Source organism: Molossus molossus, unplaced genomic scaffold, assembly GCF_014108415.1.
Source record: "Molossus molossus isolate mMolMol1 unplaced genomic scaffold, mMolMol1.p scaffold_m16_p_10, whole genome shotgun sequence".
NCBI classification, from domain to species: domain Eukaryota; kingdom Metazoa; phylum Chordata; class Mammalia; order Chiroptera; family Molossidae; genus Molossus; species Molossus molossus.
In genome coordinates, this window is record NW_023425345.1 from 26,285,590 (window position 1) to 26,310,030 (window position 24,441).

General features: G+C 41.9%; 1 protein-coding gene across 1 annotated transcript in view; it reads right to left on the reverse strand.

Annotated features, from left to right (window-relative positions):
• GRIN2B (glutamate ionotropic receptor NMDA type subunit 2B) overlaps positions 1 to 24,441 on the reverse strand; it is a 410,201-nt gene that overhangs the window by 168,009 nt on the left and 217,751 nt on the right. The window contains exon 3 of the mRNA XM_036251618.1: positions 14,919 to 15,517. Coding sequence (XP_036107511.1) covers positions 14,919 to 15,517 — 599 coding nt within the window. The remainder of the gene's footprint in view (positions 1 to 14,918; positions 15,518 to 24,441) is intronic.

Below are 24,441 nucleotides of genomic sequence, written 5' to 3' on the forward strand. Positions count from 1 at the left end.
CCAGCCCAATCCAATTGGTTTCCCTGAAGGAGCTCTCCTGCAGAGTTCGGGGAAGAGCTGTAAGATCAAGATGGCCCACCATTTATTTTCTTACTTTGGCCCTTAGGCTGTGTCTCCCTGATTCTAAACTCTGTTTCCTTTCATTCTGCGACAGTTTAGGGACCAATTCCATTAAATGTACAATAACAGTGTCATAATACAAAAAAACAACATTTTTCTAGTGTTAATAACTTTCATTTTAAAAGCACTTGTGTGCTCCAAAATTTAGCAGAGCAGACATTTCTCATCAAGGCCAGCAGACATTGAACCTGAAGCTTTCAAAATTCTGTTTCATTTGGGTTTGTAATCAGTCTATGCCCGGGTGAATTAAAATGCCATTTAAAGTCAGATTTCTTTTGATGCTGCCCACTTTGCTGACAGAAACTCGTCTCTCTGCATGGAACAGACATGTGGAGTGTCAACAGAAGGACCAAAATCCATATTAGAACACCATGACCACCTGGAAGGGGATCACCACTGACAAAGTGTCCACATCCTGTACCCTTTCCAGAATTTGAATTTCACAGCACTAATGGGGAACACAGTTTTTAGACTGGTCATCAGGAGAGAATTGAAGGAATTATTTCATTAGCACCAAGTTCAAATTTATGCAAATGATATCATTGCCCTTCACCTTATTCTGGTCACTGGTCATAAAAATAACAGCAGAGTTGAGAACACTGATTCGCAACCCTGGCTGCCCTTTAGGATCAATTTGGGAGCGTCAATACATGTCCATTCCCAGGCCCCTATCCCCTTCCTGCCCAACTAAATCTGTATTTGGCAGAGTGGGACCTTGAGATCTATACGCAGTTTCTTAAGGCTCCCCAGGAAATTCTAATATGCAGTCAGGACTGAGAAGCACTAATACGAGGAACTCAAGACAACATGGGAGCAAGTCAGCCCATCAACGCTTCCCTTAGGCTGTGGAATTAGCATCAGGTGATACATTTCAGAAGACTCCTTTATCTGAAAAAGGAAAATGTTGACTTCTGCTGATCATGGCAGACATATTTTATTTGAATTACTTCATTCACCATCATACTTCCACCACCCAGTTTTCCTGCTGCCTGTCTCTCAGTGTTTGTGGGATGCGGGTCTCATTTCCACAGCAACACAGTGAACTCCTGGACTGTTGACCATAGTTTTGAGCACACAGTAAGTACCAACTGGTTTGTTACTTGTGGCCAATGAGAAAGATTCTGCAAAAAAGCTGATCACATGGAGAAAATAGTTCATTGCACACACAAGCGTTCAACTTGGCTGGTATGGGTTAATTCTGGAATTGAGTTGAATATTCAGAGAAGGACGAACTTCCCTAAGGACTGAGCCGCTAGAGGCCGCTCTGAGCCAGATCCTTGGTAAATTCTGTTCAGAAGTAAAATCACATCAAAGGGAAAGAAAGGCAGCAGAGTTGCACTGGGAGTCATGGCAACACCACGGTTCCTATTTTTAAACTTGTTGGTGAGTGAGCACACAAAGTACGTGTGTATACACGTGGGCGAGGAAACTCTGATGTATTTCAAAAGAATATTCTTTCATGAGGTTTTCTGAGTTAGCAGGTGGCTAATAATCTGTGACAAGGAGATTACAGACAATCAAGCTAGAATCAGCTATGTTAGAATAGTTTTTCTCCTTCAGTCCACTATCTTGTTCTCAATCAGAAGGGATCCTTCATGGCCTTTGTCAGAAGTACCAGGAAATTGTATGTACTTTTAACCAATATATTCTGAAATTCTGATCTTCTGCTAGCCTCTTAGGCAATTCACTTTGGGTTACAAGAAAAATAAGTCTGAACCAGCAAACTAAAAGAACTTTGTGCGGATGCCACACTCCTCACGAAGCCAACTAAATGGATGACGTGTATTGTCTGTAGGCCCAGCATCTAACACAGGGGCCAGTACCCAATAGGAAATCAGAACACTGATGGGACTTGTCACTAAGTCCACGACCAGCAAACACAATACTGAGATAAGCGGCATGCCACACATCCCATTTCTTTTCCTCCCAATAGCACTGGTTTTACTTCTCTCCTATCTCTGGCACAGTATCAGCCTTAAACATATCCAAACTTATCAGGCCTGTCACAAAGGAAAAAGTGGCCTGAAGGATGTGTGTAAATCATGACAGAGGCCAAGGTCTTGTTTTGTTTTATTACATGTCCCTGACATCATTTTCAATGTGTTGGTAACCTCCAGGAGCCTCAGCAGATTTTAGGACAGAAAGACTGCTCTCACGTCAGTTCCAAGGACTTTCAGGTCTGCAAAGACTGTAAGTTGTTGTTCTTCCCTGTGCAGGCTAACAGATTTTGGAATATGTACAAATAAAATAAGAAAAAAGAATCATCCTTTCCAATCGGAAAAAGAAGCATAGGAGAGATTAGAGAGGGCTAGAAACTAGAGATACGACATACTTCAGGACGGGGTTGGGGGAAAAAAGGCCCAGTTTGGGACATTCCTAACATGTGTGCACTGGGCGCTGTTCCCAGGCTGGATTTATCATGTTTCAGGACAAGAATTCAGCACAAAGGCTAAGAAAAGAAACTCTGTATTACAAAACCACCTTGTCCACAGGTTAATAATGTCTTCATACACATCAGAGTCATGACTAATTGACTCAGCCTCCTCAGCTAGAGATGGTTCTCAGAAGGGTGGACAATGGGGGCACATTACACCTCAAATTCATAAAGACTTGGGTTTGAAACCCAACTTTATCTATGGGTAAAGTAGGCAAGTGACCTAACCTTTCTGGATCTCAGTTTCTTCCTCTGAAAAATGGAAGTAATAAAGCCTCTGTGTAGCACTTCTGAGATTAAATAAGGCTATATAGAGGACTTGGCACACAGTGTTCACTTAATAACCTTTCTTAAAGTAAATTTTCTAAATTGCTGAAGCTTAGTGTTTTTTAAGCACCAAGCTTTTTCTTGATTGTAGAAAGTATTTTAAATGGAAAATTTCAGAAAGTTATTATGGAGTTCTCTGACTTCTTAAACCAAAGATAGTCAATAAAATGTAAGCTCTTATTGATGACCTAACAATGATTGTGCTGTTTTGCTATATGGAGATGCTTTAAAGGGGTTATATGCTTTCTGGGAGTACATGCAAGTTTGCCCAAATCACCTTAGACAAATGTTCTCTTCAAGGTCTTCTGCTAGGGTTTTCTAATAGTCTCTGCACTTCACCATTCTTGTTATTATTTCTTAATGCTACCCAGTTCTCATCATGTTTGTTATTTCTAAGCTATTGTCATCTGGAAAATCAGATAAGCAACTATCTTAGACACTACTGGCTTCCTATTAAAGATGCGATCTTGATGCTCTCTAGTTAACAGAACTTCAATTTTTAACAGGGCATATTACTACCCCAGTCACGAACTTAAATAAAATAAAACTTTCTGGCTTCCCTTGCAGCTAGCTCTGGCCATGGACTGATTTCCGATCAATGGGCTATAAGCAAAGTGTGGGATTTCTGTGTAATCTCCTTAAAAGGAGAAGCGCTTGTCTTTCTTCTTAACTTCAATGTGCTAGTTGACACTAGAGTTCAGCAGCTATCCTAGGCATGGGGATAAAGGCCACACCCTACAGGCAAAAAAGTAAAAAGCTAGCAGAAGTCTGGGTCCTGGTGATCATGCAGGTACCACGTCAGCTCTAAACAGACCACCTAAATATGCATGTGCGTCATGTTTAAATTGGGTTACTGATGCTCTGTGCCTTATCTATTCCAGCTGTCCACAAATTTCTTAGAAATGTGTATGAAATTAGAGTACATGAATTCTGAGTTAAAATTAACTACATTTATCTTAGGACAAGAATTTTGTGACAGTGATTTTTGTTCAACACCCTCTTCTGCTTTCTTTGTGGTTCTTGGTTATGTTCCAGATACATTAGGCTATTGAATATGTGACTTCTCCTCTTCCAGGTGAAATGAGGAAGTCTGTGTGTGAACACATGTGAGATGTGGTGACAGAGCAGTGAGAATAATGACACAGTGTAGCCTGTGGATCACTCACAACTTTAAGTCATAGTCTATCACACACACACACACACACGCACACCTGGCTTTTTCTCTACATTCAATAATAAGAAAAATTTGACATATTAAATATGTAACATTTATATTACATATTCAAATATAATATTTATACATATTATCTATGTAATAGTAAACTATGATCTATTGTGCTATTTTTGCCTAAACAAAAGTTCCTAGATTATTGTTCAAGGAGGGAGGAAAAATGAGTATGAATGTCTGGAAATGCTGCTGGGAAAATTAAAGGAAGAATCTACGTTTTTTCTGTTGCTATCCAGAATCAATCCACTCAGTGAATAGAAGCCCTCACAGGTTTGTTGCAATGATTCAGTGGGATGACAGGCATGAGGATTCCCTTTATGAAAATAGTCACTTTTATTATCCTCATTGTTAGCCCTAATAATGAACAACTTGAAGTTTTTGATCATCGGGTTTTATGTCAAACACTAAGTGTATTTTGACACATATCATCATCTGGACTCCATCTGTGATCCTTTTCAGGGAATTCTGCAAAAGACCATTTAGAGTGAATATGATATTATTTTATGATATGATATTCACAGTGTGGCTTCCATGGCTATTTCTTTGCTTCATCACATAAAATCTTTCCTTTAGAAAAGAAGTCATTACGGGATTCTTAAAAGTACATAGAACCATTTGACTAGTGTGTTTCCCCCGTTGACCAAACAATGAATGTGATAAGGTTACTTAGCAACCATCCTTACAACCATCAAGACTTTAAAAATGGAATCAGATTGGAAGAAAATACTTTGCTGATATTCACCAGAACTAATTCCAGACAAGTCATTTTATAGGATTTCTCCCAACTTTTATCCCATACTCAACTTCTCTCATGCCATCAAATTGAATATGGAAAAGTATTTTTATCCAGTTCTTTCAATAATGTTCCACTCCATCTGACATGTAAATATACATACATAAATATGTGCTGCATGGATATATAGTACGTGCACACATAAGTATGTATATGTGCAAGAACCCCACCTATGGCCACTGTGAACATGGAACGCTAAAGGCAGGAGGGCTGTAACTGAAAGCTGATGAGAAGAGGAGAAGGGCAGCAAAAGATCAATGACTAGGACACCCTATAGGGAGAGAGGTGGGAAAGAAGAAAGAAGGAAGATGGGGGGCGGTGTGAATCAGTAATGAATGAGGAAAAGAAAAAGCCTGAGCAGCGAGGGAGGCAGTAGGCAGCCCCCGGCCGGCTGCTGCTGCTGGAAGCTGGACAAGAGGGAACAGATTTCAGCAGCAGGGAGCTCTAATCTGTCAGCAGCAGTTCCTTCATATGTGACCAGCCAGCCCAGCTTAGGGACCAGTGCCAGTCTGGGCACTCTAACCCCACAAGGGCCTCCCGGAAGAGAAGGCACACTAATGAAAGCCCGAAAGTCAAGGGAAGGTTCCTCTACCCAGCTCCTAACGCCACCCTCTTGCCAGCTTCTACATGTACCTCTGTCTGCAGTTCTGGTTCAGATCCCTTAGCAACCACTTCTGAAGATCAGGCAGGCTGAAAGCCCTGCTTCTTCTAAATCCTTATTAGCCACATCAAGTCCTGGAGATTCCCACAGCAGATGACCACCTATGCAACCCTGACAGATCCACTGGAGAGGAAACAAAGAGAGAGGCTCAAACCACTGTTTATTTCAAATATGTGAGGTCTTATATAGAGAGGCAGAAGCCAGAAAACCATCTCTGTCCTCAAGAAGCTCCTGTTAGTTAAGCTGACCTTGGCCGGCTGTGGTCCAGCCCTCACTCCGGCTTCCAGCCCATGTCAGTAACCATAAATGACAGCCCTCAAGCTTTCTGGCAACTCGCCCCCATTATTACCCCCACCCAGCCAGTCTTTATCCTCTGGTGGGAAGAGAGAGCAGATGGAGAAATGATCCCACTCAATTCCTAAATAACAGCACCTTCAATTCCCATTAACTGTGAAATTGCACCCTTGTCTGGGTAAGAACCAAGGGAGCGAGACTCATGGGGACATTGCCAGACCAGGGCAAAGGTAACAGGAAAGCCCTGGCTGCCTGCCAGTCCTTCTGAGGACATGGCCGAGCAGCTAAGAGGCAGCGTGCGCTCTGAGGAGCACTGCCCCTGCCATGGACACCTGAGTTCTGTGTGCCGCACCCCCAGCCTCTACTAGATGAGTGACCACTCCGAGACTTTGTTTTCACATTTGTAAAACCCATTCATCACTCTATCATCTATCCTGTGAGAATCCATGTAAAGGGTTGGGTGAGATGAGCAGCAAGGACTCTTCCAGCTCTAATGCTCTGATAGTAAGGAAAGCTGAGATTTCTTTAAAATTGGGCTAATGTGCAGCATGGGGAGGGGCTGAAATCCAGGTCCCCAGGGCAGATCCAGGCCAGATCCCGGTACCATTACACAGCTTCAGCTGGGATGGGGGAGGGAGGGTCTCTGGGCCTCAGGTTTTTTAGAAACATATAAAATGGCGATAAGAATTCCTATTTTCATTTATGCTCTTATCTGACAAATATTTATCAAGGTCCTATAATCTGTCAGTCACTGTGCTTGGAACACAGAGGTTTAAAAAAAGGCTTGCTCTCGGGGGACTTGAATTCAACCAAGAGAAATGAGACAACAAAATATTTAAAAATAAAATATAGTGCCCAACCCAAGTGGCTCAGTTAAACATTGTCCCATGCACCAAAGGGTTGGTGGTTTGATTCCTGGTCAGGGCACATACCTGGGTTGCAGGTTTGATCCCCAGTCAAGGAGGGAGCGTAACAAAGACAACCAATCAATCAATGTTTCTCTCTCACATCCATATCTCTCTCTCTCTCTCTCAAGTATGTCCTTGGGTGATGGTTAAAAACAAGTAAATAAACAAACAAATGAGTAAATAATAAAATAGAATATATGCCGTCTGTTGGATAGGAGTTACAGAGAAAGTAAAGCAGGGGGTGGAGATCAGGAGTGCTTGGGAGAGTGGAAGGTACAAATTACCCTTTTAAGCAGGCAATCGGGGAATCCTGAGGCCATCTGCATGCATCAGGATTTTGCAAGGATCAAATTAGATAACTCACAATCCTGGTGTGCGGTGAGTACTCAGAAAGGCAACCAACGCTGGAGTTAATAACTTCTGCAGTCTGCAGAAAATAGGGTTGCTTCTGAGCATAAACCTCATGACCCTCTTCTTAACCCTTAACATTGTCACCAATCCATGTCCTTTTGGACCTGTCTGCTTTTTCCAGAGCGTCACTGAGCTACTCTGATCTTGTTTCTTTCCTCTTCAAGACCATCCTATTCCTACAATGTACCACCTGTGTCTTCCCTCCCAGCACCCTCCCCACAAAAACTGTCCTTAGTAATTCTTTTCCCACTCACTCCCCCCTTTGTCTTCTGCCCTCTCCTCCAAATGGTTTTTTAAAGGAGAGGATATAAGAGAGTGTGGAGGAAGTGGGGGAGAAAGAAAACCCAAGAGAAGAAAGAGAAAAGAAATACCAAATGTGTCATAGATAAGTTTTAAATTCTACAACTCAGCCATAGAAATAAATAGCAATTAAGGGAATAATCATGTAGAGGTCTCAGTGTTAAACACTGAGAATGCTCTTCATAGGTTTGATTTTAAGGGAAAGAAGCAAAGATCACTTCTGAAATTACCATCTAAATATCTGATATGAAGAATGTGAAAGACTGGAAGAAAACGAGGGTTTGAAATTCCTCACATTCAGTGAGCTAAAGCTTGCTTTGCCTGAATTACAATATGCATTGAATATGTCTTTTAGGATAGTTATTAGATTCTCCAGTTATTTTCCCCAATTTATATCCCTTTGTACACCACTGAGCAGACAAAGTCTCTCTCTATAAACACAGGTGTCTCTTCACACACATTCCAGTGGACTTCTTTAATCAGGTGAAGGGCCACCATGCTTGATAGTCCACTTACAACTATACATTCACAGAGCCTTTGGTTCACTTGTAAACTACATTACGTTAACCTCTCATATATATTTGTCTTACCATAAATCTGCCTGTGCTTGGCACTCCATGATCATTTAATAACAACCAGAGATGGGTACTAATCAAGCAGCTCTTGCCCATAATGTCTGAAAACTAATGGACTCAATTCCTCATTTAATTCTTAACCTCTCAGCACTTTTCAAGCCAAGAGAGTCAAGTGGGCATCCCACGGGAGCAATCCAGCTACTACAACTGTTCCAAGGATGGGGAGTCTGTCTCAAGGTTAAAGGACGATCTGTTCATCACAGCTCTTTTAATAAGAACCTAAAAACACCTTTCTTCACATCTGTTATCCCCATCTCTTGAAAGCTAGGCCAGGAGGAGGATTCTGGCCTTTTGAGATGGCTACTTTAATGGGGAAGAAAGAACAGGGATGGGTGAGTGCAAAATATACAATGCATAGAAAAACTGTGGACACTGGGGAAAATAATTAGGAAGTTTGTTATGTTGACATCCAGCCATTTCAAAGAGCATCTGCTTTTTCTACAAGCTCCAAACATTGGCCTGTATGAATTCATGGAGAAGGAACACTGGACCCTCAGGACAGAGAGCGCCTAGACATGAGTGGCAGGTGTGCCCTCACCTGAATGACAGAAACAGATTAGTGGAGTATTGGGGAGCACATTGAAAAGGAAAATGACCATTAACTGCACCCCCCCACCCCCCGCCCAGGAAATGATAAAGGGAAAATATGGACGTGTGCCTGCTAACAACTAACAACTAACAATACTTCTCTAGCTCAGGGAGAAAAGGAAGGGTTTAGACAACTGGCCAAATCCCTTTCCAACGCTCTCAGATAATCTGGTACCAAAAGGTTTTCAGATTTTTCTCAAGAACTAAGAGGGTCCTTCACTTAGAGAATGCACACATAAGAAATTCTCTAACTCTTTCAATCAAATAAAATTCCCAGTTGGAATAAAAAAATCTCTAAGCATGTCTTAGACTATGGTACAGGGCAGTGATTTTCAACCGGTGTGCCACAAGATTTTTTAAAACATGAAATATCTCACTATTTGGTCAGGGGTATGACCTCTTTTCCCTTAGATTGTCAAATAAAGAAATGACAATGGCCAGCACAAAAACAGCTTTCCAGTGTGAAAGAATCAAAATTATACCCTTTTTTTTTGTCAGATTGACAAAAATATATATTTTTTGGTGTGCCACAGAATTTCATTAATTAGTTTATGTGTGCCATGAGATGAAAAAGATTGAAAATCGCTGATATAGGGCACTGTTGAACATTTACTAATAAGGCATAAAAGAAAGCTACAAAGTTCCAATAGAAAATTAATTCTTATTAGTCAGTGTACAAAACAGGGTTGTCATATTCAGCAAAAAAAAAAAAAAAAGGAACCTTGTTAAATTTGAATTTCAGATAAACAACAAATTGTCTTTTCGTATCAGCATGTTCTGTGCAATATTTGCGACAGACGCTAATAAAATGATCCGTTGTTTATCTGAAATTCAAATGTAACTGAGTTTCTGTATTTTTCTTGCTACTCAGGTAAAAAGCCTTGTCCAGCAGTCTGAAGATTATCTAGAGATAGTCAACAAGTCTATAGCTGAACGAACTTCAAGGAACTAAGAAGTAATCAGTTAGGAGTTTGGATTGACACATAATAAATAACATTTATTTAATAGTATAGTAAAATAGCTCATTTTAAGACTTCTCTCTGAGAATGCTTATACGTCATTTTTTTAAAATTCTTCCTTCAGTAACAAGTGAATCACTTCAATATGCGACATTTTTCAGCATTCAAGGATATCACAGAGCCTGTCCCTGTTCCCTAAATCTAGACTTATAAACTTGACTCACATGAGGAAAAACAACAAAAAAAAAAGCCACAGTCTGGTAGATATAAAGGAGAGCTTCACCTCCCGTTATAATGCTTCTAGGGAGGACAGGGCCTGTTGATGCTACTGGGTATTCAGAGGGAAAGAGGAGAACCCTTTCCTAACTCCGTACTCCTGGTGCCTTCCTAGGGCTGGGTCACTCTCAGATACCCTGAGGGGCTGTTACAGAGAGGTGAGCAGCAGGCCAACAGAGGGCCATCCTCAAAAACAACCATTTGCAACAACAATATTTTGCAAAGATTTCCTACTATGGCTAAATGGTGTATCTGCTTGTTTTGTCATTTGAAAGAGTGACCCTGTGAGACCAGAGCTCAGAGGGAGGAAGAATCTGATTTCAGTCCAGGATAAGTAGAAAGAACAGGGACTGCGTGCTTAGCTGAATCCCACCGATGCCGTTGAGTGCTGTGCCTGGTGATAACAGCTCAGATTTTGAGGATAGCTCCTTTTTGTCCTGTTGGTCAACCCCAATCCTTTCTGGGTCCTAAAAGAAAAGCATATTAATGTGTTCCCAAGAGAGGCTAGGGATTGAATTCAAGAACCATGAGAAGACACATTTGGGGGGAGGAAAGAAAAGACAGTGGAGACGGCTGAGGGATACAGGGATATGGGCAGGGAGAGAGCCAAGAGAAGATGTCCTCAGAGGCAGATACAGAACTCTGGAGAAATCATGGAGCTGGAGCAGAAGAGAAAGTTCACAGAGGAAATGTCGTAATGGAAAAGTACGTTCATAAGTCTGAAGACACAGTTTACACGGTATACTTGGGGAATCAAGTGAAGGTGGACTTTCTATCCCTGCTCCACACTGGTACTCGAGGAATTTATGAATACTTTGCACTGTGTATTCCTTGTTCCTTTTAAGAGTGCTATACTTAAGGAGATGGAGGTGGGCATTTGTGGCTATCTTGACAGTAACCTCTAAGTCGGCGGCTCTCAACCTATGGGTCGCGACCCCTTTGGGGGTCGAACAACCCTTTCACAGGGGTCGCTTAAGACCATCAGAAAATACATATTTCCAATGGTCTTAGGAACCATTGCTCTACCGTCTCCAGGCGGGTCTGCCCACATGCAGATACGCCCACATGTAGATACGCCCACATACAACATGAGGAACTGTATTAAAGGGTCACGGCATTAGGAAGGTTGAGAACCATTGCTCTAAGTGATGGCAACAAAGGTTAAAACTAACTGTGGTTTTAAAGATATAGTGGTTAGAGGCCAGGCTTGAGAAGTAACATTTACATTCTAATGTAAAGTAAGCCAAAGAGAAATAATAATATCTACAGATACTTGTTTACCCACAGGAAGTTTTAAGATAAAAGCAGGCATTCCTGGACCATGTTTATGGACTTTAAGGTAATAATAGGGGAGGGGCACGTAATATAAACAGAACCACAGCTGTCTAATTATTATTCACCTTACTAACTACAAAGAAGAGATTTTCTTACAGACCCTGGGAAACTGGAGAATGTGCTGCAGGAGAAAAACAGGGCTGTAAAAATAGAGAAGATGCTTCAGAGCCTGGATGGGTCTATTACTCAGAAATGAAACACATTTTAGCAGCAGACCAAGAACATGTTTTGACTTGGTTGCTGTGCCCAGATCTAACCCACCCACCTCCGGGAGTTTGCTCAGGAATGCTGACCTTTATCTGGTCCCAGGAATGGGCTAAGCTGTTTATAACATCATAGATTAGTTACCTTGTTACCGGACGCTGAGCTCCTGAAAGCCAGACTGCAGACTTTACCTTCCCTTCTCCCTGGTATACTCGCAGCTACACATAGATTTCTCCCTCACCCATAATCAGCCAACTGGTGAGAGCTGTCCGAGCAGAATTTACAGGGTGACCGACCGCTCTCCCCATACTGCTGGCATTATTGGAATAAACACTCATATATGATTCAACCCTGTCTCTGCTTAATTTGGCTCAAGTAGTGATAGGTGGCTTCAGACCCACTGTGTCCAGTATCAGTGATATCCACTTGATTTCTTTGTGTTGTTTAGCAAATATTTTAAGCCTCAATATTCTTTGATTGTTAGCATTCTTTAAATGAACAAACACTTCAAATAATGTAAAATAGTCTAAATCAGATTTGAATTTAACACTAAAAACAGTGGGGAAAACATGAATGTATAGAACAGAGTAAACTGTAAGTTTTTAAAGAAAATCTCTAGTATCTTGCAAAGAGGAGTGGAACAAGGAAGCTCCTGTAGGGTAGGTGTGTGCTGGATAGCTCAGCATCTTGAAGGATGTCATTCATTCACTCCAGGTGTCTTCCCTGGGACACACACTGTGCTGGGGGGGGAGGGGGGGCATGGAAATGAGTAAGACAGAAAGATCACTGCTTTCACAGAACTTACTAGGAAGAGAGACAATAAAGCATGTAATTATAACAGTCTGAAAAGTGGCTTCATGGGAAAAACACAAAATGCAGTGAAGACACATTACAGGGCGATGCTAGTCCAGGGCTCAGGAAAACCTTCCTACTGGATGAGATGCCAAGACTGAAACATGAAGGATGAAGAGTTTGAGACAGGTAAAGGAACATCTGTATGTGTGTATTGGTGGGAAGGGGCACCTGGGCTGTATACCCAAGGAGGAGAAAAGAGCTGGGAGTGAGGGAGAGCATGGTATTCTCAAGGAACTAAAGTGAGGTCAGTGTTGCGGGAATGCGGCTTTGAGGCAGAGAGTCGCATGAGAGTTTTGGAAAGAGGAGGGCCTGTGCTGTGGAAGACTTTGTAAATCATACTAAGGAGATGGGACTTGATGGTAGGTAGTGAGCAGGAGAGTGATGACATCATATTTCATTTTAGATCACTCTGGCTGCAATGTAGATTGAAAAGGAGAACTGGGAGCCAGAAGATATTTAAGAGGCCCTGCAGCAATGCAGGTAAGAAGAGATGGACTGAGATATGGTAGAAATGAAAATAAGTGAAAGCACTCCAGAGGAAATCCACAGAAAATGGCATGCTTGGCTATTAGGTGTCAGGGATATAGAATTAAGGACACCGGAAATTTTTATTTTAGGCAACTGGGTAATGGGATGTACCCTTTATAAGTGGTGCAGATTTGGCTAGAAGAAGTGGGAGGAGAAAGCAGGTCAGTTCTGGCTATGATGCGTTCTAAAGAAACATAGTTACAATTAGAGATTGTAACTATTAGAGACAGACCTGGGGCTCAAGCAAGAGACTACAGCCAGAGATATCAATCTGGGGGAACTCACAGACATTAATCATATGCTTGGCAACTGGTAAGAAAAGAAGACGGTCTAGAACAGAGCCCTGAGAAGCACTAATATTTAAGAGGTGTGTAGAGGAAGAAGAGTGTGCCAAGGAGCCTGAGACAGAAGTACCAGAAGTAGGAAGAAAACCAAGACAGTCAATACCGAACAAGCACTGATAACTAGGGATGGCAGGAAGAGCCAAGTTCAAGGTGGGAGAATATTAGGACTGGATCACAGATGCAGCTACATTAACACTGGTTTTAGTTTCAACCTGAATTTAGGAGCTTAGCTGAGAGGCAACCGTCCAACTCGCTTCCAGAAGTTAAAGAAGGGTAAGTAGGCTCAGTCAATGTCCATCAAAGGTGTGTCAACCACCCCAGAGTACACTTTCTAATATTTTATTTCTTAAGCTGAATAGTAGGTACCTAAGCATGTATTAAGTTTTTCTGAATACCCTTCTATGTGTCTAGTACAGTTGGTAAATTTAAAATGGATGTCCAAAACATATTGTTGAGTGAAAGAAAGTCAAGTTATCAAATAGCACGTATAAATTTCCATTTAAGTAAAATTGTAGATTGATACCCACACAGGTATCCATGCACAGGGACATGTCTAGAAAAAAGTTCACTGATTCTTTCAACATTGAGTGTCTCTCATTAGCTGGGTTTAAGATAATTTTTACTTTCTTTTTTGTGCTCTTCTATATTGTTTGAATTTTTACAATGTGCACATGTAGCAGTTTTATATAAATAACTAGACTGTAAAAGCATCCTATAGAGCCCTGGCCAATTTGGGTCAGCAGTTGGAGTGTCGGCCTGCGGTCCAGAGAGACCCGGCTTTGGTTTCTGCTAAGGGCATGTACCTTGGTTGCAGTTTGTTCCCAGCCCTTGTTGGGTCGCGTGGGTGGCAACCACTCGATGTGTCCCTTTCACATCAATGTTTCTCTCTCTCTCTCTCTTTTCCTCCCACTCTATCTGAACAAAAAATGGAAAAATGTCCTCGGGTGAGGATAAAAAATAATAATAACAATCCTATAGCATCCTATAGAATGTTATGCCCCACCCAGTCACATAATTACCCCCCTTTGAGGATGTGCTGCAGTTGTGGCTAGGCTATGAGGTGAGGTCAGGGGAGCAGAACTCCACCCTCATCTTCTCACTGAATAAACCGGACTAAGAGCAGCCATAAAAGCCGCCTCTGCCGCTGCACTCTCACTTTTGAAGGCAAAAGAGAGGGAAGCTGCCTCTTCATTTGCCTACACACCCATGTAACCTGTTCTCCATTCTGTCCTGGTATAGCAGCACTCCGCAGGTAAGCAGGCTGGTTCTCTCTTGTGTCTGTCCTATTGTGCCTTTCAGTGTCATCAAGTGTGTGGTGACGAGAGGGTTCGACTCCCGGTGAGCCACTCACTTGCAGTGTGACTTTGGACAATTTACACCTACAAGCCTTATTCTCTTATATTGTAAAATGGTAACAATTTTTTAAACCTGCTTACTAGAGTTGTTGCTTTGAGGATAAAATGAGGTAAAAAATAATAATAATACATGCAATACACAGAGTAACACCGAGCACATGGTAAGCGCTCCGTAAGTGGGAGCTGTTCTGTATTTCTCAGAACAAGAGCACAGACACAGCAAGTTCTAGATCTGAAACACTCACACCATTGCTGCCAACCCAGTGGCCTTCGACTCTTCCCACAGTTTCCGAGGGTCCAACCCCAGTACTGGAAGCTGAACTCTGACCTCCACCAACAGTGTGCCCTCTGTGCCATACTCACCTATTTAGCATGTTGGACTGGTAGATTCTCTTCTCGTGGGTGTTGTAACAACTGCTCTTGGGCTCAGGGATGAAGCTGTGTTCAGACAGCATGTCGGAAGCAGCGGTGGTGATTATGGCAATTCCATCCCTCACTCTGGCAGGGAGGCCGTAGTCCCATTCATCGTAGGACACAGAGATGAGCCCTGTGGGGAACTCAGAGGGCACTGTGTCTGTATCCCCTGCCACTAGACTAGGCACAATCCACGTGTAGCCGCAGCCGGTCAGCCCTACTGAGTTAGCCACTTCAAAGATGTAGGTGGCCTCTTCCTTTGTACAATAAAGAAGAATGATGGGGCTTTGAAGTTTCTTGAGCTGGTTCTGAATCTTAGAATCTCCATCATCCAGGGACATATCCAGCAAGAGAACTTCCTCTAACTCCCAGCCCACGAAGCTATTCTCAATGGTGCTGCGAATCTTATTTACAAAGTCCTGGTAGCCAGGGAAGTAGGTGGTGACAATAGAAAAGATGTACCAGTCATACTCTTCCATGATGTTGAGCATTACGGAAGCTTGCTGTTCAATTGATGGGCCAAACTGGAAGAACATGGAAGATTCATCCTAGAATAGTAAAAATGTAAAAAAAAAAAAAGAAAGAGAGAGAGAGAGAGAGAGAAATCAAACCAAAGATGGTAAAGAAAAATTTGAACCAATTGGATAGAAATGTTTGGGTCCATTATTTACATTTTCACGTAATGCCTTTAAAATTGAACATGTTTAAGTTGCAAATATTAATACCTTTCTTCCTAAAACTACCTCCTAGACTCCAGAGAAATTCAACATAGATCTATACTCTCCTTGTCTGAAATCTTTGGGGCTACTACAAAGCCCAAGGCAGCTTCCTAAAATCCAATATGCTAGTATCTCTATAGTAAAACATCTGAAGAGTTTCATAAAGTGGGGTAAAGACTCTAAGTGGTCTCATGTCAGCTCAGGTTAGGTTTTACTGTCAAATGAAATATAAAAATACACACACGTTCCACTCTTTGAGCCTTTTGGACTATCAGTCATGGATGTGTATCACTGTCAGTGAATAATCCAAAGTGCCAACAATCGACACTTAACCCTACTTCTGAAGGTAGTATTGGCACATTGGCCCAGCAGGTGGGTGGTATTCAGCAGGGATATTAAGGAGAAGTATGTATAGTACAAGCTTTGGTCAGTATATTTTCTATAAAGGTATATCTGTTACATTAATAGCACAGTTAGTTTTACGTCTATCTTCTATTCTGATAATGAGATACACAACTTAGAGTAAGGCTTAAACAGCATATCTAAGCCACAAGTTAAAATGACTTGTATCCAAGCTGTTATGTGATTATGCTTTATTTTAGAGCAACATATATTGTTATTCTTTCTCTTAGATACACAATGCCACAGGTCTTGGTCTGACCTATGAATCACACACACAACCCTCTGTCAATTCTGAACAGCTTCTGGTTTCTTTCCTATTTTGAGAAAGGAGCCATTTTAAATTTCTCCCATCTGAAGTTGTGTTTCTCTTGCTGTTCTGAGATGTCAAGCCCTGCATTTTATCTCCATCTTTCAACGAGAAGAACCTGAAACCACACAATGAAGACTCTTGTCCTTCTCTCTCCATCCATTCTCCCTGACTTCCTCCTGGGTAGTGGTATCCCTTTTCCTGGTCAGTGCCCCATCTTCTATCTGATGATTCATCTCCATTCTATAACCATCCAGGCTAACAAAACTATGTCAAAGTGGCAGGTTTTTTTGTTTGTTTGTTTTGTTTTTATCCCCCAGACTAGAGCTTCAAAGTACAGTTACAAGAGACCAAGCTTTTAAACAAATGGTACAGTTATTTCTTAGTTCAGGAGCATATTGTTGTACACGTGAGAGCTTGCTGAGTATTTTGGCAGTATCCACTACTGAAAAAAAATGCAGGTTGTGAAATGTCGAGCTGGTGTCCAAAGACACTGGTTCGGCAATGAAAGCTGCCAGCCCCTCTGCTCTGCCAGAGCTGTTGCTGCTTTGCATGGCTTGAACTTTTCACATTCCCCACAGGCTCTCCAGAATGAAACAGTAGATGCTTAGTCATTGGCGGTGATGCTTATCATGACTTCCTTTCCTAGCTTAAACATGTGGTCAAAGAGGAACCCCATAAGACCATGTAACTCAGACCTGTATAGAGGGTTGGGCACCAAGAGTGGGTGGAAAGGGGAGTAGGAATAATTTTCACTAAAATAATAACTTCATGTGTGTCTACTCCAAACTGCGGCCAGCCCCTGCTCCTGATTTTCTCCTACTGCAATCCAAGTACGCCTCTTCTGGTGAAGGCAACCTTGTCCTTAGGTTATGGGATATGGTGGGCATCCCAAAACAAGGCTTAGTTATTTCAAGACTTGTCAGGAGCCTACAGAGAACCACAACAATAGGACAGGAAGGCAAGAAACAGAACAACCCTCCCAGAATGGCCACCACTTAAAAAGTCATTTGTTTTTCTTGTTATACTTCCAACTCAAGGGAATTTTGGAGATTCTCAAATGAGACCTGTTATCACTTGAGTTTTCACAAGCCTAGTAGATACAACAAAGTGACAAAGGCTTCAAATATACCTTCAAATGTACAGGCTTAGGATGAAAGGGATCCCAATTATAAACAAAGTCTATCCATTCTGTGCTAAATGAACATGTCTTATCACAAGGACATTCTTGAATATCCACATAGTTCCTTCTTCAGTGAAACCACAGATGATTCAAATATACAGGGAGAGATAGCCTTGAGAGTAAACCTATGGGGGTCCATGGTAAATGAGCCTATGCTAATGAGATTGAATTGAGAAGAAAACCAATCTATTCTATACCAACTTGACTCTCTCCTCTCTTACTCTTCTGATAAATTTTCTCACAATTATAAATGAGCTCTTAAAGAAACTGCCAGCTACTATGTGAAGAAAGCCAATGTATGGGGATTGCAAGAAAAGAGAAAAAATAATATGGCTCTATCTCACCCCTCCCATGTCTTCATCTGACTTTTAATTCTATCATTCTCTATAGTCATCCCTTTTCTGACTCCTCTGCTCCCATCAAGGCCCAGTTCCACCATTTTATCTTGACAATCTTCATTAAATAAGAATGCCTTACATGACAATTTTATCTGTGGCATCAATAGAAGGTTAATGAGGCCAAGCAGAATTCAAGAGACAGAGTTATAGCTTGGACTAATGTTTCCAGGTATAATGAGCGGTCCAGAGTTATTAATTTAGTTGACACATCAATCTGGTGTACAGTAATCAAGAATGGGACAACTGTATTCAACAAAGCCTTGGGCTAACTATAACTTTCAAGCAGTGGCAGGCTTTGAGAATTATGGCCACAGCTGCAAATCAAAGAGCAGTCTTCATGTGCACATGGAGTAGAAAAAGCTGCTGGCCACACATCCATCTTTGCAGGCACCAAGCAAGCATTGTCATCACCACAAGAAGTGTCATCTTCTAGGATGAAGGACAGGGATATGATTCTGTTTGCAGCTCCCTATGCTTCCCCACTTACACTTATCTCTCCTAATATCATTACAAAATGGTGATGTGCACAGGTCTTTGGAGCAGTCTCCTCCTCCTAAAGATTCCCAGTCACACTTTTGCATGAATGTACTTCTTCAACTTGCCTTGAGAGTATCTTTAAAACATTCCTGTACAAAGGGCCACCATGACTGAGATGAGCAACTGGCACAGGAAAAGTTCAATTGTACATTAGACCTCATCAGTCTAGAACCATGATCTTGAACCCCCATCACTTTGATGTTCATGGTGTTGGTTGCTAATAAGAAGAAACAAACAAACAAAAAAAACAAAAACAGGTACTTTTTCATTGTATTATCTGTCTCAGAAAATAACTGCCAAAAGAATTAACAGCACATGATATCCTTCTGCATTACCCAGGTCCCCTACAGACACATTTCAGAAATAAAAGATTAGTTACTCCAGCTATTGAGAATGCCCTAACTCTGGATAGCTCAGAAGTATCAGTCTATTTCAGAATTCCTAATATGGTTGGTTGGAGCTTCCATTAAAACTGCATCACACCTCGTCCGGCCGGTGTGGCTAACTGGTTGAGCCTCAGCTCATGCACCAAGAGGTCGCCAGTTCAATTCCCAGTCCAGACACATGTCCAGGTTGTGGGCCCGATACCCAGTGGGGGGCATGCAGGAGGTGGCCAATCAATGTTCTCTCCCATCGATGTTTCTGTCTCTCTCCCTCTCACTTCCTCTCTCTCTAAAATCAATAAAGGAAAAAAAGTTTTAATAAAAATAAAAAACTGCATCACACCTCTACTGCTTCCTCTGCCCACTCCTGCCCAATCTTCCTGTCCCTTTCACAGCATTGATGTCAAAAGTACTCCTTAATCTCAAGAGCACTCCCTAATAAACCGCCTGCACACCCACCTCGTTCTCAGAGTCTGCTGCCCAGGGAATCCAACCTGAGACTTTCCACTTTCCTGATTTTCAACACAGAAAGAGATGACTTAAAAGAGAACATAATATCTATTTTCAAATACAGAAATGACCTATATGGTAGAAAAAGAAATCTTTGACCATTAGCAACAGAGGAGAAAACTGAGAATAATGAGTAGAAATATTAGAAGGCAATATCGGGTTCAATATAATAAGTGGATTTGCAACAATTGTACCTATTTAAAATAGAATTAGCCTCACAATGTGGTGAGCTCTCTGCAGCAATTCAGCATTCAAACAGAAGTGGATTATCATTGGAGAAAGGGATTCTCGCCAGCACTCTGTCTGGAAAACGTCATGCTCATCTTTAAGATCTAGTTTAGATGTCAGTTCTTTGTGCATATTGTCTTTTCTAACTTCCCCAAGTCAAGTTTCCTTTCCCTTGTGCTTTCACAATATTTTGTAGTGCCTCTATCATAAGATTTATTGCACAGGAAGCATAAATGCCTGCTCTCTCCCACTAAAAATATATGTTCCTCAAGAGCAGGAATTGTGCCTTATTCTTCTCTGGATCCCTAGATGGCATATGAAAAAACACAGTATTTTTTATATTAATATTATAAGGAAGATTCCTTTATTGGTGAGAGATGAACTGAAATGACCTTGACAGTCTCATCTGGTTCCATAGTTCTATGCTGATGATACATACCTAACTTAAAAATCCAGTGTGCCTGAATAGTTATATATTAACTGTACTTGTATAAAATGTGAGGGGACCCTCCTTGGAACCAGCCAGAGAGGCAGATAATGCTACTGGCCCCTCCTCTACTCTTCTTTGCAGCCAATTCCTTAAAAGCATCATCTGGACTCACTTCTCCTAATTCCCTTTCCCCCATTCTCTCTTACACTAACTCCAACCACACTTTCACCCCCTACTCCACTAAAACTCCTCTTGTAAGAGGCCAGGTGACCATGACATTGCTAACAGCAGCATCCATCTGCAGCCCTCCTTACCTATAAGCACATTTGACATGGCTGATCGATCACGCACTCCTAGATAGGTTTCCTTTTTTTTTCTTTTTAAAAATTTTATTGTTGAAAGAATTAGGTAGGCTTTCTTCTCTTGGTTTCCAGGGCTTCACATTTCTTGACTTTCCTCCTATCTTCCTGGCTGCTGCTCCTCTGTCTCCTTTGCTGGTCCCTCCTCTTCCTTCAGACGAGTGCTCCAGGGTCAAACCTTGGTCCTCATCTCGTTCCTATCAATGTTCGCCTCTTCAGAGATCCCAGCCAGTCTCCCGATTTAAATCCGATTTATAGGCCGACCACTTTCACACTTCTTTCCTCCAAAACATCAGACTTCTACGTCAAACTGCCTATTCTACATGTCCACTCAAATATCTTTAGAAACATCTCCAGCATTTCCAAAACTGAACTTGGCCTTTCCCATTGCAGTTAAAGGCAACTCTATCCTTCCAGTTCCAACTCCCCTCTTCCTCTGGAACCCTCTATCCAATCAAGAATCTGAGTGCTGACCTTCAGAGTGTATCTAGAATACAACCTTCCTCACCGACTGAGCCACCATCATCCTTCACCCAGTCACCACAAGGGCCTCCGAACTGTCCTCCCTGCCTTAGCCCCAGCCCCCTGCAGTCTATGCTCAACAAAGAATAGGTCCTGGCCCATCGTGGGCTCTCAGCAGATACTTGTTCAGTTAAATAATGTGGTAATTGATATTGCAGCCAGATAATCCTCAAATCTGATTTCTCTTTGTTGGCTATCCAATTGAGATGATATCTTTCTAGTCTCACAAAGTCTTTCACATTATTAAATGTTGGTACTTTATAACATCATAGGGTTTATGATTCTCCTAGGACACTAATGTAGTTTTAGATTAAATAAATCTGGTTTTCCTTCTAGTCTCTCTTCCTAGGACACAAGTAAAGAAAATCCTTCTGTTCTCCTTCTAACTTCAGTTAGAGGAGGATCTGTGTGTCTGATGCAAGGCTAGAACCACTAGGTTTTTGCTGTAAACTTTCTACATGACCACCAGAGTTAGAAGTGTGGCAACGATGGGATGAGAGGACAGGTTACCCCGGCCGCCCTAAGGAAAGTCCTGGTATTTATTCTTTCATTCCTCCACCCTGAACACAGAGCAGAAGCAGAATATGAGAGATAAAAATCTCTTTCCTCTACTAAAATAAGGAAAGGATTTTCCCTCCCCACTTAATTCCAAGAGACTCCCCTTATGGTGACTACAAAATCTGATACCACACTATCATTTGTTCAGATGACTGAGGCTGGTGTTCGCTTTTGAGACTGGTTTTGAATTGTGTCTGAGTTTTGTCAGCAATACTTTGCAAGACAGAGAAAATGCCCAGTGTTCTCCAGCCTCATCATTAATCAGAAATATCATGACTGAAACACTCAGTGGAAGCTTAATGGTGGAGAATTATGATCTTTCCTGCTTGTTAAATGCCAGGCCCATTTTTTTTAAACCTTTAAATACAAAGGAGGACACACTGGGTTTTCAAAAGCCCATGAACAGAAATTCCAGCAGATTGGGCTAGTTTAAAGAGCCATTCTGGATGACTAAACAACTCCTCGCAGAAGCCAGCGTTCTTTTGAATATTTGTTCTTTCAGAAGATAATTTTGCTCTCTCCTTGAATTTTGCCCCATTTTCCTCGCTGACTGAGTCTCCCGTTTGGAAGTGCTTCAATCACCAACTTTAAGCCACAGCTGAGAAACAAACTAAAGGTATCCACTTTGAGAATGCCTACAAGGCTCTTCCCAGTCTGGGTCTCAGAGACAATTTAAGAAGAAAGCTTATAAGCAACAGAAGGGCAACAAGAGGGAAAGAATAAAAAGGCAGACCCTCTCTCGCCGAGATGCCCAAACGAATTACAGAATTAAAGTCTGGGATCAAAGGGCCTAGAGAATAGCAAGAGAACTTCTGGAATGCGTCTGTGCTCCTCTGTAAAGTATTGGTACTGCCAAAACCCTAACAAGGCTATTTCATTTCATTTTAAATTAAATGGCCTGCTCCATTATGCATATCAAAACCGCTCTCAGATGGATTGACTTGTATTTTCATTAAGAGGTTCTTTTCTATAAAAGAGCAAGCTGTCAAGTTCAGCAACAATCAAGTTCTGTGACTGAATAAATGTACTTTTAAATAAACACAAGGGAGGAAGGTAGGGGAGCAGAGGAAGCTGAAAAAGAAATGAAATGGATGGAGAAAAATAATGTAAAGATGAAACTAACAGTATTAATTAGGCAGTAGGATTATCAATATCAGATGAGATGTATTTAGACAAGTTTACAAAGTCAAGTGTGTTCAACACTAATACAGATCTGGGCATTTTATAGGCTAAAAAGAAAGCCATCATAAAAATAAAACCATCTAGGGGGGGAAGAAAACATTTTTTACTATGTGTGAAATACTAAATCCAAAACTATTTATGCCTCCAAATCTTCCCATTGAACCCTGGCCGGTTTGGCTCAGCAGTTGGAGTCTCAGCCCTGGGACTAAAGGATCTCGGGTTCAGTCCCCGGCAAGGGCATGTGCCTGGCTTGCGGGTTCGATCCCCTGCCCTGATTGGGGCTGTGTAGGAGGCAGCCAAACAATGTGTCTCTCTCACTTTGATGTTTTTGGTTTTTTTTTCTCTCTCTCTCTCCCTTCCACTCTATCTAAAACCAATGGAAAAGTATCCTCAGGTGAGGATTAACAACAACAACAAAAATCTCCCCATTAAACTTAAGCCACGAGGGTCAAATTTACAGAAGAATTGTGATAATCATTAAAGAACAGAGTTAAGTACAAGCCTGTAATGGTACTTGATGTACCAGCAGCATTTTTCAAAGTAGAGATGTTTATATTTGTCTCCAATAAATTAACTTTTCCATCTCTTCATACCTATTTGATCAGAACATCACGTTCATACACCAATGGGAATAGAGAAGTGGGGAGGTGCCAGGAGAGGGAAAGGGTAGAAAAGGCATTTTATATTTGATCAAGCTATGAGTTGCTAAAAATAACAAAAGTACTGTTTCTAGATACTGATTCATACACATGGGTCTCTGGAAAACAAAGGTCTCTTTGTCCTGTCCCTGCTCCACACAGAAAGGCAAAGTATCGCTGAATTTACAATTTGGATCAATCACGCCCATTTGGCACAGGTTAACAAGCCATTGTCTCCAGTGGCAAAGAGAAGTTTTCTGCAAAAGCTTTTCTCACCAAACACCCAGAGGTTGGTTTTCCTAAGTCCCTGCACTGGAAACTGATCATGACTTCCTCACGGACAGCGCCGTGTGGCTGCTACAAATGACGCAGCTCTGAGTGTATTCACATCTCCCAAACCCATTTTGGTCCTCTGTCTAAAAGAGGCAACGCATTTTGAAGGGCTCCAGAAATGAACATAAAATTGCATACAGGCAGATTAACTATCTGTCTATCTTCAACAGCTTGTTAGCACCTGCCGGTCTTGGCCTCACTCGACTGCAGGAATAAAACTGGCGTGCCCTCCAATCTTTAAACCAGGACTGGCCAGGACTCACCACATCCACAGCTGCCTGGGCTACTCTAAGCCCAGTATTTGGAGGCTGGCTGGGTGCAAACATACCCACCCAGAACCCTTCTTCCTAACGTCCTCACCATGTGCCCAACCCAGGGACTCAGTTTCTTCCTCATGTCCTGAGTGTCATTCCATCCCTGTTGGGCGAGGAGCCCTACTCAGAACTTCTGTTTTGCAGTCTTCACAAACTGCTAACACCCTTGCAGCTGAACCCTGCTCCTATATCTACAGATGCCAGCTGTGACTGGACCCTCTTCCCGCCCTAATCTGTGAGATGACTAGCACATTACTAGTGCCAATAGGTGTATGTTGCTTTGTCCACTATGATATCAAACCCTGCATGCCCTACCAATCTGAATCACACCGAGTGGGTTACATGGACTACAACTGGTTTCTCATAGCCTGCTGGCCCCAACCCTGTGGCAGGAAGCCTCATGGTAAGGATAAGCCTTCTAATCCCCCCTAGACTCACTGTTCAGATACCTGTATGCCTGGCGTCAGCA